The sequence below is a fragment of the Heptranchias perlo genome, chromosome 6, assembly GCF_035084215.1.
Source record: "Heptranchias perlo isolate sHepPer1 chromosome 6, sHepPer1.hap1, whole genome shotgun sequence".
Lineage (NCBI taxonomy): Eukaryota > Metazoa > Chordata > Chondrichthyes > Hexanchiformes > Hexanchidae > Heptranchias > Heptranchias perlo.
In genome coordinates, this window is record NC_090330.1 from 40,976,261 (window position 1) to 40,992,260 (window position 16,000).

The following is a 16,000-nucleotide window of genomic DNA, read 5'->3' on the forward strand; positions in this document are numbered from 1 at the left end:
TATATCAGGAGTACATCATAGTGGTGGAGTTCCAGTGTGTTGCACCATAAAAGTGCTGGGAAGCAGTTCTAAAACTACAACTCTTCATATAGAAAGTTTCCAATTTCAGTTGGCCTACTGTTGGGAGATAGGGGTGATTTTCCCTGTAATCCAAAGGTCAGCTGTTCTAGCCAACTCTCAAGTCCTAACAGGCATATAAAGAGCAATGTTTGTGAAGACCTGGATTCAGGTCTCCAACCTGTCCTTTTGGCAAGGGAAGGTGCATACTGCAGGGAGACATAAGGAAAAGAGAGGGAATAAGAACAAAGTACAAAAAATGGTCCTATGTCTATGATGTCTGGACATAGGACCATTTGCCTGAGGAAGGAGAAAATCTCCGAAAGCTTGTGAATTTAAAATAAAATTGCTGGACTATAACTTGGTGTTGTAAAATTGTTTACAATTGTCAACCCCAGTCCATCACCGGCATCTCCACATTATGATGTCTGGAATATGGTTGTCTGAATGATTTCCTTATTTAGCTACTATTTATGGGCTGTATTTTCCTCTGTTTGCTAATAATAGTGAAAAAATTGATGTGAGTATAAACAGGGACCATTTTGACTGAAGTTAGAGAATGGAGGAAAATATAACACTAAATCAGTCAACTCAAAATGATTAACCTATTTTACATTCTTGATCATTGAACAAAGATTGGGTTTTTAGGACCCTACCCCTCAAATGTAAAATCTTATATTAGGAAAACTTCTTCTGTGAAGATCATGAAAAACACGTGGGCTATTCAATAACTTGCATTTATATAGCACCTTTAACATAAGAAAATGTTCCAAAGTACTTCACACAAGCGTAATCAAACAAAAACTGATGCTGAGCCAAACACAGACAATTCCTTACTGGTAAAAACTTGTTTAAAGAAATTACTTCTAATCTCACCACTGCAAATGAGACTCCAAACTGTATGAATGCTTTCCTTTCAAAATGTTAATTATAGCCATTATTTAAACACCAGAAAAATGTTCCTGGCAACAGGGTCCTCTCCTCAGTTTTAATAGTGGCACAAAATTGTAGGAAAAGTGAGAAGTATATTAGAACAAATTGAAAAATAATACATCAGGAGAACTCAATTCTCTGATGAGTCAGAGACCAAATTGTAAGCCTGTAATTTTTCCCCCTCTAATGAATGGATTCGAAGGCTAAATTCTAGTTATAAGCATGCTTTACTGCTAAACTTTGCTGCTGCATATAGCAGGTAATTGGATTTTGAAAGATAACAGGATTTCTTTTTTGGTTACTAATTGTGACAGTATTATTAGATTAGGAGATTTTAAAGATGGAGGAAGGGTGAAATTGCATTGTACAACAGTAGTAATGGACATGTTAACACTCCATGAAATTCTTCCGTTTGCTATTTTAAAAAAAGACATTAACTTACAATGAGAAATTAATTTCAGTAATGAACCCCACCTGCATTGGATGCCCGGCACTTTGCACACAAGATGTGTTTGTAGTGAATAGTCCACAATATAGCAAAAATTGTAACATGAAAAATTGGGAGCTGCCTCTTCCTGGGGTCCAGTTTCACTGGCTCTGCTAGAACCTCTGGTATCTCACCCATTTGGCCATTCTTCATATGTGAGTTCATGTAGTGAGCCAACAGGTTATTTGACCATGGGGATATTACAGCCAAGATGGAGTCTATCCTCGTCCAATATCCACACACGTATACTTTAAAGCAGGTGTCTCAGGACAGCATTTTTTTTTACCTCCCGCCACTATCTCATGTTTCTTTTTGCTGGTATACAACTCGTGCGCCATTAATATTGGAATAGAATCTGTATCCCAGAACCCATTTATAGTGCTTTGGAACCATAATGTTAAGTCCAATTTCAACTTTGACGAAATATCACTTAAATTTTTAGCACTGGAATTTGTCACTTGGCCTTTTCCTCACCATTCCTTGTAAGCTTAATTATAAGCTTATTTGGTTCTTAATCACTTTGGCAGTAAGTACCAGCATCAAGGGAATAGTATAAATTGGTGGTAGACATGCCATGTGCAATTTTTCCACAAAATTAACTGTCAACTTTGCGTCTGTCGAAGTGCTGACACAAGTAACAAAAACAAGTGCCATGTCTATTTTTATTCAAAATGACAGAGGGACAAATTAGATGGTTGCTTATTGGTTTTAGGTTTGTAGCACAAAACCAAACGATCCAAAACATTTCCAATTTATTTTTATTGGTACTGTATGCACTGTGTGCTTTACCAAAAAACAAATCTGTAAACCTAGAGTCTAAAAGGGAACAACCTAAATACAAGCCTATTTTGAACTCACCAACAGTTCAGTGTGTAATTGCACCAAGTGATGTGCACTGGTTACCTGGACTGGGAAGGTAGAAACATCCAGTTTTGGATTTGTATTTTGTTGATTAATCTTAGCCAGGAAAGAAGTGTGAATGGTAGAAGTGGAAATGGAAAATTAGAGGGATGAATTTTCTTTAAAAATCAGCTGGTTAGGAGTCTGTTCTTGATTACTATTCAGTGACATACTGAAATAGATGTTGCAGGTATGGAATGGAGATAACATGTAATGGCCCTCAAAGTAAATTAGCCCACTGACATTATCTGGGATCGTTAGAAAATGGTCACTTGGTTGAGGCAAGGGCCTCTGCTGCTCATGGAACCATATCATGGCATAAGTGATTAGAACCAGGAGGAGGAGGACAGGGAAAGAAACATTCTGAAGGGGAGGGAAAAAGAACATTTCTTATTTGCACTCCAGAATTTTAACAGTTTTATTACAATGTTGGCAACTTATAAGGCACATTATAACTTACCATTTTATGTAGCAAATACATTTAATGGATACCTTTGGAGGAATGAAATAAGAAAAAATAATTGTCACATAATGAACTACCTTTGGTGTGCAGTGGCTATAATGTAGACAAATGTAGCAGCCATTCTGCATCAGTAACATCCCACAAATAGTTAACTGTCCTTTTTGGTGGTATTGGTTGAGGAAGAAATATTGGGTCTTCTTCCTGAACAGGCAGGCAGGACTTTGACTTATTGGCCCAGAAATTGCTTGTACAATAATGGCGATGCTGACAGGGCTCACCGTTATTTCAGGGAAAAGGGAAGAGCAAGTTCCGGAGAGCGCACATGCGCAGTCAAACACGGAAATCCAGAAATTGCTCTACCCAATTCCCTGCTTCCCCAAAAGCTTCGTGGTAAAGAGATTTAGCCAGCTGGAATGAATGGACCAGCGCAAACTTGCTCTCCTGCCCAGCTGGAAACTAACTAATCTCTCCAGAAAAAAGGTACAGTGAGTTATATCAGGTTTAAACTAACTTTTAACGGCCTAGTAAGTATTGATGACTGCTAAACAGTCTCTGGCACTGATAATTAACTTAAAAATGTGGAGTCTTATTCCTCCCGATATTGTTGTTGGACATTTTTTTAAAAATTTTTCAAAAGCTTTTTCTTTCAGTCTCTATTAATCTTACCCTCTTTGTATTTTGCTTTCCCTAACTGATTTTAAAATTGAATTCACTGTTGTAGCTTTCACTTCCTGGCTCTGACTGTGCGGCTTGTCAAGGATGCTTTGGTTGGTCAAGCTGATTGGTTGAGGGGAGAGCACGCTCCTTTCCCTGTCTTACAGCTGACAGAGGCCCAGGAAACACAGTTTCAATTTTTGCAGTTCACCACTGAAGCAAGTTGGCACCCAGAAGCCTGCAAATAGTTTGTGGATGAGTTTATAACTATCGAGTGGTGGGCAAGGTTCATTCGCCACTCAGCCTAATTTCCAGGCCAATGTCCCATCGGAAAGGTAGCAGCTCTCCCTCAGTATGGTTATGGAGTGTCAGCCTAGATATAAGCTCCTGGTGTGGGACTCAAACCCACAATCTTCTAACCCAGCGGTGAGAATGTTAACAACTGACACAGAGAGAATGTACCCCATCAGCTTAGAGGTAAAGTCTCCATCTCCTTATGAAGCAACTGAATTTTTCAATCGATTCGGTTTCAATTAAAAATATGTACACTAAAGCATACTTTGTTTAAATATAGCAATGTACAAGATCTGTGAATTATTGATAAATTAGACCTAGAAAGCTTACCAGTGATGGTAACGGTATAAAAAACAGCACTGAGTATCTTAGTCTAAATGGATAATGTTCACCGATTTGAATGTCTGTTGCCCAGACTGCTGACCAAAGCAGTGCCTTTAGTTATGCCTAAGTTAAATAGAATTGACTGGAGGTTGATAACCAAGAAAGTATGCTCTGGATCTGCAGTCCTGTGTAACTCTTGAATCAAGATGTGGATTGTGAACAATTCAAATAGCTTCTTATTATTCCTGTAAAGAAAATATACATTTCAATTAGTCTCTCTGTTCGATAGTATTACACTTTATCACTGAGGGTTTAGACAACAAAGTTTTGGGGTTGATCCTCATCCATCGGAAACATTAAATTTAACTGCTGAAAACTAGAGTTATAAAGTGCAGCTGATATAAATAAGTATTTTTAAAGGTGTAGCTAGTTCTCCAAATGGAGACTGCAAGTTGGCTTTGCTTTCCGTTTTTTTGGTTTATGAGGATCATTTGACGTACTCTCTCCTGTTTATAACCTGGACCAGAAGATTAATCTCAAATACTATATCCAGCTTCAGTGCAGAGTGTAATTTTTTATTAAAAATTGAAATTCAATAAAAATTGAGTTGTGCATGCTTAAATATCATGCTCATAATGTGTTCTGGGATCATCTTAAAATCAGATAAAATGTTAAATATCATAGCAAGCTTCATGTTTGAAATTGCCTATGTCATTACAGAAAACCTTAATTAATTGGGGGAGGTAACTGGAATATAAAGTAACTGGACTATAAAGTGTCTGAATCCTTCCACACATATGGGCTCCAAGAACAAATTCCTCTTTTTGTGAAGTAGTTTTAAAAGTTAGTGCTAGGTATCACAGGCATGCCAAATGTTATGAATAAAATCCAACTTAAATAACAAATAACATTACACATACATTTTTTGAAATTATACTTAGTACATTGGCAACATTTCAGTCACTTCAGCAAGATGTAATTTTTCGTACTTTATTTTAGAGAGTTTCTGTAGGATGACGCTGAGTTTCTCTAGTATTTGTACCTCCAGTTTAGAGTTTCTCAGAAGCATGGAACAAGCACAGAACCAGGTCTCATTGCTGCATGCCTCGAGGAAATGCTGCAAATATCCTGAAAAACAAAGAAAATATGGTACTTATAGTAATACAGCATGGGCTCTAAATTGGGCAGCGTAGTACCCGTTGTGTGGGCGCTAAGCAGACGCCTAAGGACCTAAAATGGCATCCAGATGCATGCGCACACTTCTAGCGTGACGTGCACATTGGTAAAGGCATTTGTGCACACTCAGATAATGGAATGCCAGCGCCATGTAAAATATCGTTCACCTGAGGAAGGGGGAAGCCTCCGAAAGCTTGTGAATTTAAAATAAAATTGCTGGACTATAACTTGGTGTTGTAAAATTGTTTACAATTGTCAACCCCAGTCCATCACCGGCATCTCCACATCATGTAAAATAGGGTGAATATGCGGTAGATCAGTGTGCAACACTGACTTAAAGGGACAGATGCGATTTTGGAACTCAACGTTCCAGCCAACACACTGTCTTAACCTCGCACAGCTGAACAGGTCTTAAACAGCATGGCAGACCGCCCCCGCCCCCACCCCCCACCCACCCCAGCAGCGCTATTTAAAGGGATCATACAGGAGTTACAGGTTAGTTGCTGGATTATTGCTTCTGGCTGCTGATGCATTTGTACCTGTTTTTGGAGGTCTCCTATACTTGAACACTAGGACTAGGGGACATAGCCTAAAAATTAGAGCGAGGACTTGCAGGAAACGCTTCTACACACAAAGGGTGGTAGAAGTTTGGAACGCTCTTCCGCAAACGGCAGTTGATGCTAGCTCAATTGTTAATTTTAAATCTGAGATTGATAGATTTTTATTAACCAAAAGGTATTAAGGGATATGGGGCTCAGGCGGGTATATGGACTTAGGTCACAGATCAACCATAATCTCATTGAATGGCGGAACAGGTTCGAGGGGCTAAATGGCCTACTTTTGTTCCTATTTTCCTATAAAAAAGTTTCAACACTCTACAGGGAGTGGGCTGGCTAGCTGACAGGCAACAGCCAGGGCACTGGCAGAGTGGCAGGGGTGGGGCAGGAATGCTGTCATCCAGCAGTTTCATGTTCCATGGAGCCACTGCCACTTCCTGTCTCCTGTTATGCACCACCTTCTCCTGCAAGAAAGCGGGACGTGTATTGGTGAATGTCGTGCAAGATGTTTGGGTGAAGTGGCAGTCATGGTTGAATAGCTGCCAGTGTGTGTGACCTGTGAGTTGTGGGTGTGCGGTTTGCAACAGTGATAATTTGTGAGGGTGAGAGGAAGCATCTGATTGGCAGAGTTGAGTACTGATTGAAAGAGTTTGTTGGTAGGTGAGTGATAGGAGCGTACTGCAAGGAGCAGCGGATGCAGCTAGTAGTGCAGTTGGTAGGAGATGCCACTTGACAGTTGACCTCACTCACCTTGACCACTGATGTCAAAGCAATGAACTTCTTCCTGCACTGCATCCATGTGCGTGGTGCTATGCGCCTGGCACTGCCTCGGGAGCATATGTCTGGAGGGCCTCTTGTCCCCCCTGCAGATATATGATGCCCCTCCTTCTGTACACCTCTTGCACCAAGGCCTCTAGTGCATCAGCAGAGAACCTTGGTGCAGGCTCTCTCGCAGGCCCGGTACAAATTCAGATCAGCAGATTGGAGGATGTGGGATTTAATAGTGCGCAACCTTTATTCAATGTTTTAACATAACCCAGCAGTTTGTAAACACAGGGACGGGACCTGCATCTATGTTTTACATGTGCGATGTCTGATCTCCGTTCAGTCTCCGTGTGAACCCGTATCTTATATTTTGCAAATATCAGAGTCCCGCAAACATTGAGCAGCCCAGTTGTTGCTCATTAAAAATTCCAGAGGTCCCATTATCACCATGCTGCACTATCAGATTCACTTCCCAATTGACTTCCACCACTTCCTGCAGCCAAAGAGCACCTTTCCTTTAAGAGGCGCAGGCTGCCTTTAAGTGGTGCTAGCCACTCACGATATCTGGGCCCCCTGCTGGTGAGCAGCCACTCAACAGCACAGGTACTGCTGGCTGCATGCGACAATCAGGTAAATCACCGGGCCGCACGAATGTTACGTACTGCCTACATCTCAACGACCGGGCACGGGTTAATCGCACATCGTGACCCTCGCGCCCAGTTTCGGGGGTTATCCAATGTAACCCCTCATGTTCCTTGTTTCATCTCTTCCCACTTAATTCTTTTAGAATGTAATGACTCCACAATTTTCAATTGTGCAGGTTTTATACTGTGCAACACTGCAAAAATGTTTCTGCATCGGAACCTGCGCAGTGTCATGTCCGCGTTCTCTTTTATGGTATATAACTGAATTCCTCTGTTCTTCATAAAATTAAGCATCACATTGACATGAACTCAAAATGATTTTTTAAAAAAAACTATGGGCTCAATTTTCCAGTGAAGTAGCAGGTGCGTTGGGGCCCGAAAATCACGGAAATCCCGAGCGGGTTTGGAACCTGGCTCCAACCAGCAGACTTCCGGTTCCCCACTGACGTGTTTGGGTGCGCGCGCGCCTCCTGAATGTAGCAATCCCACCGGCAATTAAAGCTGGCGGGATGATAGTTAAGACTTATTTAGCTCTAAAGTACTTAATTTTGACCACATTAAGGCAGGGGTCCAATTTTGAAACATCCCCAGCGTGTTTCCCGTGCTGTGGGAAACACTCCATGTTCTGCCAGACATGTTTCAGCCAGCAGCCACTGGGACATTCAAATGCTTGTTTGACAGATGGGGAGAAAAGGTGAGTTCTTGCTGCAGGGCACTCAGTTCTTTCATACAAACTTTTGGCTGCAAGATCTTTGTGTTTTCACTGAAAATTCTTACTTTTCACTCACAATTCCTCTGTTCACACATATTTAACAACTTTTCAGACCCCCTCAAACTCTCACCATCAGGATGTGGGGCGCCATGGCTGATTTCACCACTACATCCAAGGACGAGCAACATCACCAGCCTCGCAAGGTACGGCGTGCACTTCCGCCACTTGCAGCTCCACAACACTGTGCTGCGCCACAGGCACCTGCACAAGATCACAGAGGGCAACAACAGAGAAGGTGCCGCTTGAGGAGGCCCCAACCACATCTGCCACCCACATGGAGGAGGAGGAGGAGCCCATGGGCAGAGCAGTGGCTCACCTGACTGCTCATGAGGCCAGGGAGTCACTGATGTGTGAACAGTTCTCCTAACATCAGAAAGTGTGAACAGTCCTGTCGTCACACCACCTGGAAAGAGCAGCACCCACACCAGGCCACCCACCCCTCCCTGCACAAAACAGTCCTGCAACTACACATAAACCCACTGTAAAGTTACCCAATGAGTGGCATCAAGTGTCGCCGTTTATGGTGAACCTCATGAAAGGGCCCTATCACAAAAGCCGGTCAAGAATGGGTAAGACATGGTGGCAATCATAAAATTTAATGTCACTTTAACAAAAACTAAATATAAATGAAAAACAGGACAGTCTGTCAAACACCCTTGTGCATACCCTTCATGCTCACAAAACCTTCACCTTTCTCTTCCGACTGCTTCTACGCGGTGCATCCCCTGTGGCTGCAGCAGAGGTAGTGGCAGGTTGCTCATGTTTATCCCCTGACCGATTAGATGCTTTGGACCTATGCCCACTGGGTTTTGGAGCCCGTGAGGGCCCCTCCAAAGACTGCTCCACCTGCACCTGTGCAGGGGCAAGCTTGGCCACCTGGCGAGGAGGCAGTATTGCGGGTACTGGTTGAGGAGGGGGCAACGGGTGAGGCATGGGAGCGCTTTGAGTGGCGTCCCCACCACTTCCATGTCCCCTTTCACCATCATCCCTCTCCTGGACCAGGCCCACATCACTCCTGCCATCCTGCTGGAGAACAGTTTGGAGGACATGTACGATGCCTTGGAAGCCCAGTTGTAAAGTATCTGCCTGCCTGTTTAAGGCGGCAGAATGTTGCTCACCCTGAATCCAAATGGCCGTTGTCAGGGCCTGAATGGACTGATTTGTGAGCCGGGCTTGAAGCTCAACGGAGGCTAGCCTTCTTTCCATTGCAGACATTCCCGCACTCACCTGTGACACTATCTCAGAGATTCCCTCCCGTACCTGTGCCACCATTCCACTCATGCATGTGCTGTTGTCCCTCCATCATTCTCCTTTTAAAGGATGACCCCCAGGGTTCCGCATCTGCGTCCAGTTGAGCAGAGCCTGGAGAGGAATGCTCCCACCCACGCGGACTCTCTGCAGCTGCCCCTGCCACCAGTGTCTGCTCATGCTCACGTGTGTGGTAACTCACCAGGTACCAACCTAACTAACTGAGGACTAGGACCCACCAACGTGTGAGTATCTGCGCTGGTGGATGGCTCGCTAAGATGTGATGGTGCATCCTCAGAGACCGGCAGGTCCTCTGAGGAATCGCCCTCTGCCACCACAGTGGTCGCTGAAGGCCCTGTAAGAGAACAGAAGGCAATATTAAGCATCATCACAGATGTGTCATGTTGCGATGAGCATACTGAGGTGCTGAAGATGTCAAGGCATGTTAACATCAATTCATATTGTGTGTGATGAATGTTAAAGTTACGTCACCAGACGTTTGTCGGGTGCCAGTCTCACCGTCCCCGATGGACAGGCACTCGAGGGTGCTGCTCAGCTCCAGCGCCTCCTGCTCCGCGTCTGTAAGGACGACAATTTGTTGCGGCCCCCCTCTGGTCCCCGCCCTCTCCCGTGCATTTTGCGCTTTCTTCTGCTATAAGGAGAAAAAGAACAGACGTGCGAGTGAGTGATGGTGAAGTGGCCAACTGATGAATGCATTGGCTTGGGTGAGGCTGACCGTGAAAGAGATGCATCAGAGGGTGAATATGTGACAGAGCCAGGACATTGGATGAGGATTGGGTTGAGTGGCAGAGGTGGGGTGACTAAAGGGGAGGTGAGTAAGTGCAGGTAAGTTGCAGATGAGCCTTAAGTGGGTGTAAGGAGTGATGTGGTAGAGTAGTGTTGGCAGCGCAGAATGAGTTGGAGGGTGGGGGCGGTGATGTGGAAGATGAAATGTAGGAGAATGTGTAAGCGTACTCACTTTGGCTGACCTAGTTAGGTCATTGAAGTGCTTCCTGCACTGGATCCATGTGCGTGAGATGTCCTCCTTTGCCACCTCGAGACAGGCCTTCTTGGTGGCAGAGGCAGGCCACTTCTTTCCATCCGTCGGGTAAAACAGATCCCTCCTCCTCCTCACCCCATCCAGTAGCACCTGGAGTGAGACATCATTGAATCTTGGAGTAGCCTTGCCCCTGTGCTGCTCCATTGTGGTGTGTGGGTGTTTGCTCCAGGAAAAGCCATTGGAGCAATGGCCCTTTAAATAGAGCTCCTCCAGCTGACAACCTGTGATGCGGGTGCGCAGTCCGCCCACAGCTTTCGGACGGCAAACCCGGAAGCCATGTTAAATTGAATTGCGATCGAGTGGGAAACAGACATTTTATTTATTGGTCGGGTTTCCCGCGCGCCCATTCAGCCCCCCACTGCCATCCCGCCTCCACTCTAATATCGGGGCCTATAAGTCAATGGAAATAACTAGCTGTACTGCATGTGTTGTTCTTATGAACATTCTGGTACACTTGTAAAATATAATGAAACAACTTAGAACTAGATTCAATGTTATGAAAGCTTGACAATTCAGTGGGTAAATGGTGCCGAGCCATGAAATTCCTGGATTTAATTCCTGATTTGTATTAAATTAAATATTATCAGCTAGAGTAGCAGTGAGGACATTACAATGTGCTGCAGAATCTTCAGGCTATGGAAGAGAAAAAATATCAGGGGCTCGATTTTACACGTTAATTGAGGGTGTGTTGGAGGCAGGCGGGGGGTGGGGTGGGGGGGGGAGTGGGCGGGCTGCAAAAATTGCAGAAATACAGAGCGAGTTCAGGATCCGGCTCCAACCCACCGACTTCTGAATTCCCCACAGACGCACCTGTGTGCGCGCGGGCATCCCGAATCTGGAAATCCTGCCGGCAATTAAAGCCGGCGGGATGATAGTTAAAGAGCTAAATGTACCTCATTGAGGTACTTAAGGCACTTTACTTGTGATATAGAAGGTAGTTAGAAGGATTTTTAAAAAATCTTACCTGGGCAGCTTTCCCACGGCTTCTGATTCACGCAAGGAAGTCATGATGAACCTTTATAAAACACTGGTTCGGCCACAATTGGAGTATTGTGTCCAATTCTGGGCACGCAATTTAGGAAGGATGTGAAGGTTTTAGAGAGGGTGCAGAAAAGGTTTACTAGAATGGTTTCAGGGATGAAGGACTTCAGTTACATGGATAGATTGGAGAAGTTGGGGTTGTTCTCCTTGGAACAGAGAAGGTTGAGAGGAGATTTAATAGAGGTATTCAAAATCATGAAGGGTCTAGACAGAGTAGATAGAGAGAAACTGTTCCTGTTGACGGAAAGGTCAAGAACCAGAGGACATAGATTTAAGGTGATATGAGGAAAAACTTTTTTACACAGCGAGTGGTTAGGATCTGGAATGCACTGCCAGGGGTGGTGGTGAAGGCAGATTCAATCATGGCTTTCAAAAGGGAACTGGATAAGTACTGGAAAGGAAAAAAAATTGCAGGACTATGTGGATAGGGCGGGAGTGTGGAACTGACTGGATTGCTCTTGCATAGAACCAGCACGGACTCGATGGGCTAGGTGGGAAAGTAAGCTGTGAGGACACAAAGAGTCTGCAAAGGGATATAAATAGGTTAAGTGAGTGGGCAAGAAGGTGGCAGATGGAGTATAATGTGGGGAAATGTGAGGTTGTTCACTTTGGTAGGAAGAATAGAAAAGCAGAATATTTCTAAATGGTGAGAAACTATTAAATGTTCAGAGAAACTTGGGTTCCTCGTACAAGAAACACAAAAAGTTAGCATGCAGGTGCAGCAAGCAATTAGGAAAGCAAATGGCCTGTTGGCCTTTATTGCAAGGGGGTTGGAGTACAAAAGTAAGGAAGTCTTACTACTATTGTACAGGGCTTTGGTGAGACCTCATCTGGAGTACGGTGTACAGTTTTGGTCTCCTTATCTAAGGAAGGATAAACTTGCCTTAGAGGCGGTGCAGCAAAGGTTCACTAGATTAATTCCTGGGATGAGAGGGTTGTCCTTTCCCTTCAACACCTAATTCCCACACTCAACAAATTTCCAGTTGAAGGTCCTCACTCTGTTAGCAATTCACTGCTAGAGGTTCATTCTCTGTCTTTACCAATCTCTATGCTCAAGCTCTGTATCCTATTACAAACTCTTCCCTTCCCTCCCACCCACCAATTTTATTTTCATATCACATTTGCAGGCATGCATCTGATCAAATATACCTGCAATACAATTCTGAAGCCATCTGCAGCTCACATGTATACTCTGCCACCAACCTCTGCCTGAGAAAGTAACAGCTTTCAGTGAAAGGTTGGGAGCGGAGAGCTAATGTAAAAGAAAAAAGGTGCAGAATATTGAAGGAAACAGTTGGTGGCAATGTTAGAGTCACTCAGTCTTGCTCAGGTATCGCATTATTTTGAAGAGGAGCTACTTGTATATTAAAAAAGTTATTGCTATTACGTAAAAAGATATAAAGCTCCAGCTGCAGTTAGGGTTACATATTTGTGTAGCTGGCTGAAATAGTACATGGATATTCATTGAGAGTTAATTTAAGTCAGAGAGGCTGGGTGATTACAAGCAAGTTTCTGCACGTCTAAAATGAGCAGGTAGTATAGATGGGCGTATACAGCTACTGAAAAGGATGTTAAACAGAGGGGAATAGTCTCACTTCAAACAAAACTATGAATTGGAGACAAGCACAGACTAGTGATGAACCAAATAGTCTGTATTGCACTTGTCGCAAATTTTTTTTTATTCTTAAAGGCTAAATTTCAAAATCGTATGACACTCTGTTCAGAAAGACAGTTTCTACTGGGTAGAGTAATTCTCAACCTTTCCTAATGGATCATGAACTGCTAAAGAATAATGGAAACAAAATATTTTAGGAACAGGAAAAAGTAATTCTACTCAACAATCCTGCTATATCCAGTCATGTTTCTCCAGAAACACTGAGTTGTTTATGGAACCCAATTGTCTAATCTGCTTCAATAACTTTCCCAGTAATTTATTCTATCTATAACACTATAAAATCTATCTAGCGATGGGTTTACCTAGTTTTGTTACCAAATAAAACTGTCTAAAATTAGTGAATGTCTTTGGTTCCAGCCACATACAATAGCTAAGGACCTACAAACTTCAACCAAATACTTCTAACTAAGGTGCATATGACGACAGGTACAATTCTACTACCATATTTTCTCAGGCAACTGAAAAAGCAAAGTCTATAAACTTCAGATAGAATATGAGATAGAATATACAGATAGAATATACAGTCCATCACCGGCATCTCCACATCATGGCTACTATCGACACCACAAACTGCCGGCTCACAGTGGAAAGGATATCCAAGAAGATCGCGTATATAGACACAGACATCAAGTTTTTACAGAGCTGCAAGAAAGCAGACAAGATCCCGAAAGGACTACAGATCACGAACCCACTCAAGTCGACATACAACTCGGATTACGCTGAGAGACTCTGCCGTCGTACCTCTCGCACACTCCGCAACCATCTCGTACACCAACTCTCCAGCAGAAGCTGCAACCTCGAAACCAAGATAGAGTCCATACTCTCAACCTGTACTCAGGATACAGCAGACCAGCTACAAGACACCGCCAAACAGACGAGGCAATGGAACTACGCTGCCTACATGAAAACCAAGAGCAGGAAGCTTGAGAAACTCGGCATCACCACCAGCATCAACCAAGCTTCCCCTGGTACCACGATGGCAACCACAGGGAAGTCTATCGTCAATTTGTCCGACCACACCCTTCAACCAGACGAAATCGAAGTTCTCAGCCGAGGGCTCAATTTCTGCCCCACTACCAAAATGGACCCCATTGGTCTCGCGGCGGACACAGAGGAATTCATCAGGAGAATGAGGCTCCGGGAATTCTTCCACAAATCCCAAGATTTCAGCAGCGAACCCAATGAGACAATCAACGATCCGGAACAGCAGACAGAGGGATCTGCGGTACAGCAACCGAAGAAGAGTCAAACTGGACTCCTCCGGAGGGTCGCTGCCCTAAGCTTGACATGTATGCTCAAGCTGTCAGGAAATGAGTCAATGCCAGATTCATCAGCCGCACTCACAAGACAGTCCAGAATGTCACCCGAGCACAACGCAACGCCATCAACGCTCTCAAGACCAACCGCAACATCGTCATCAAACCAGCGGACAAAGGAGGAGCCATCGTCATACAGAACAGAACGGACTATTGCAAAGAAGCATACCGACAACTGGACAACCAGGAACACTACAGACGGTTACCCACAGATCCGACCAAAGATCACACCCACCAGCTCAACAAACTGATCAAGACCTTCGATCCAGACCTTCAAAGCATCCTACGCGCTCTCATCCCACGTACTCCCCGCGTGGGAGACTTCTACTGCCTCCCAAAGATACACAAAGCCAACACACCCGGACGTCCTATCGCATCAGGCAACGGAACCCTGTGTGAGAACCTCTCTGGATACGTCGAGGGCATCCTGAAACCCATCGTACAGGGAACCCCCAGCTTTTGTCGCGACACTACAGACTTCCTACAAAAATTCAGTACCCACGGACCAGTTGAACCAGGAACACTTCTCACCACGATGGACGTCTCGGCAATCTACACCAGTATCCCCCACGATGACTGCATCGCTGCAACAGCCTCAGTACTCAACACCAACAACAGCCAATCTCCAGACGCCATCCTACAACTCATCCGCTTCATCCTGGATCACAATGTCTTCACCTTCGATAACCAGTTCTTTACCCAAACACACGGAACAGCCATGGGGACCAAATTCGCACCCCAATACGCCAACATTTTCATGCACAAGTTCGAGCAGGACTTCTTCACTGCACAGGACCTCCAACCAACGCTGTACACCAGATACATCGACAACATTTTCTTTCTATGGACCCACAGCGAAGAATCACTGAAGAGACTACACGATAACAGCAACAAGTTCCATCCCACCATCAAGCTCACCATGGACTACTCCTCAGAATCGGTTTCTTTCTTGGACACACGAATCTCCATCAGAGACGGGCACCTCAGCACCTCACTCTACCGCAAGCCCACGGACAACCTCACGATGCTCCACTTTTCCAGCTTCCACCCTAACCACGTCAAAGAGGCCATCCCCTATGGACAGGCCCTGCGAATACACAGGATCTGCTCAGACGAGGAGGAACGCGATGGACACCTACAGACGCTGAAAGACGCCCTCGTAAGAACGGGATATGACGCTCGACTCGTCGATCGACAGTTCCGACGGGCCACAGCGAAAAATCGCATAGACCTCCTCAGAAGACTAACACGGGACGCAACCAACAGAGTACCCTTCGTCGTCCAGTACTTCCCCGGAGCGGAGAAACTACGCCATGTTCTCCGCAGCCTTCAACATGTCATCGATGATGAAGAACACCTCGCTAAGGCCATCCCCACACCTCCACTACTCGCCTTCAAGCAGCCACCCAACCTCAAACAGACCATCCTTCGCAGCAAATTACCCAGCTTTCAAGAGAACAGCGTCCACGACACCACACAACCCTGCCACGGTAACCTCTGCAAGACATGCCAGATCATCGACACAGATACCAACATCACACGAGAGGACACCACCCACCAGGTACATGGTTCATACTCCTGTGACTCGGCCAACGTTGTCTACCTCATACGTTGCAGGAAAGGATGCCCCGGAG

At 44.7% G+C, this 16,000-nt stretch overlaps 1 protein-coding gene across 2 annotated transcripts in view; it reads right to left on the reverse strand.

The window, feature by feature from the left end:
• Positions 1–2,217: 2,217 nt before the first annotated feature.
• The window catches only part of LOC137322931 (coiled-coil domain-containing protein 138-like), a 109,525-nt gene continuing 95,742 nt past the window's right edge, over positions 2,218–16,000 (reverse strand). For both annotated transcript variants that reach the window (XM_067986168.1, XM_067986169.1), the window contains 2 exons: positions 5,102–5,240; positions 2,218–4,357 (listed from right to left, as the gene is read on the reverse strand). In XM_067986168.1, the coding sequence (XP_067842269.1) occupies positions 4,177–4,357; positions 5,102–5,240 (320 nt within the window). In that variant the 3' untranslated portion in view covers positions 2,218–4,176. The remainder of the gene's footprint in view (positions 4,358–5,101; positions 5,241–16,000) is intronic.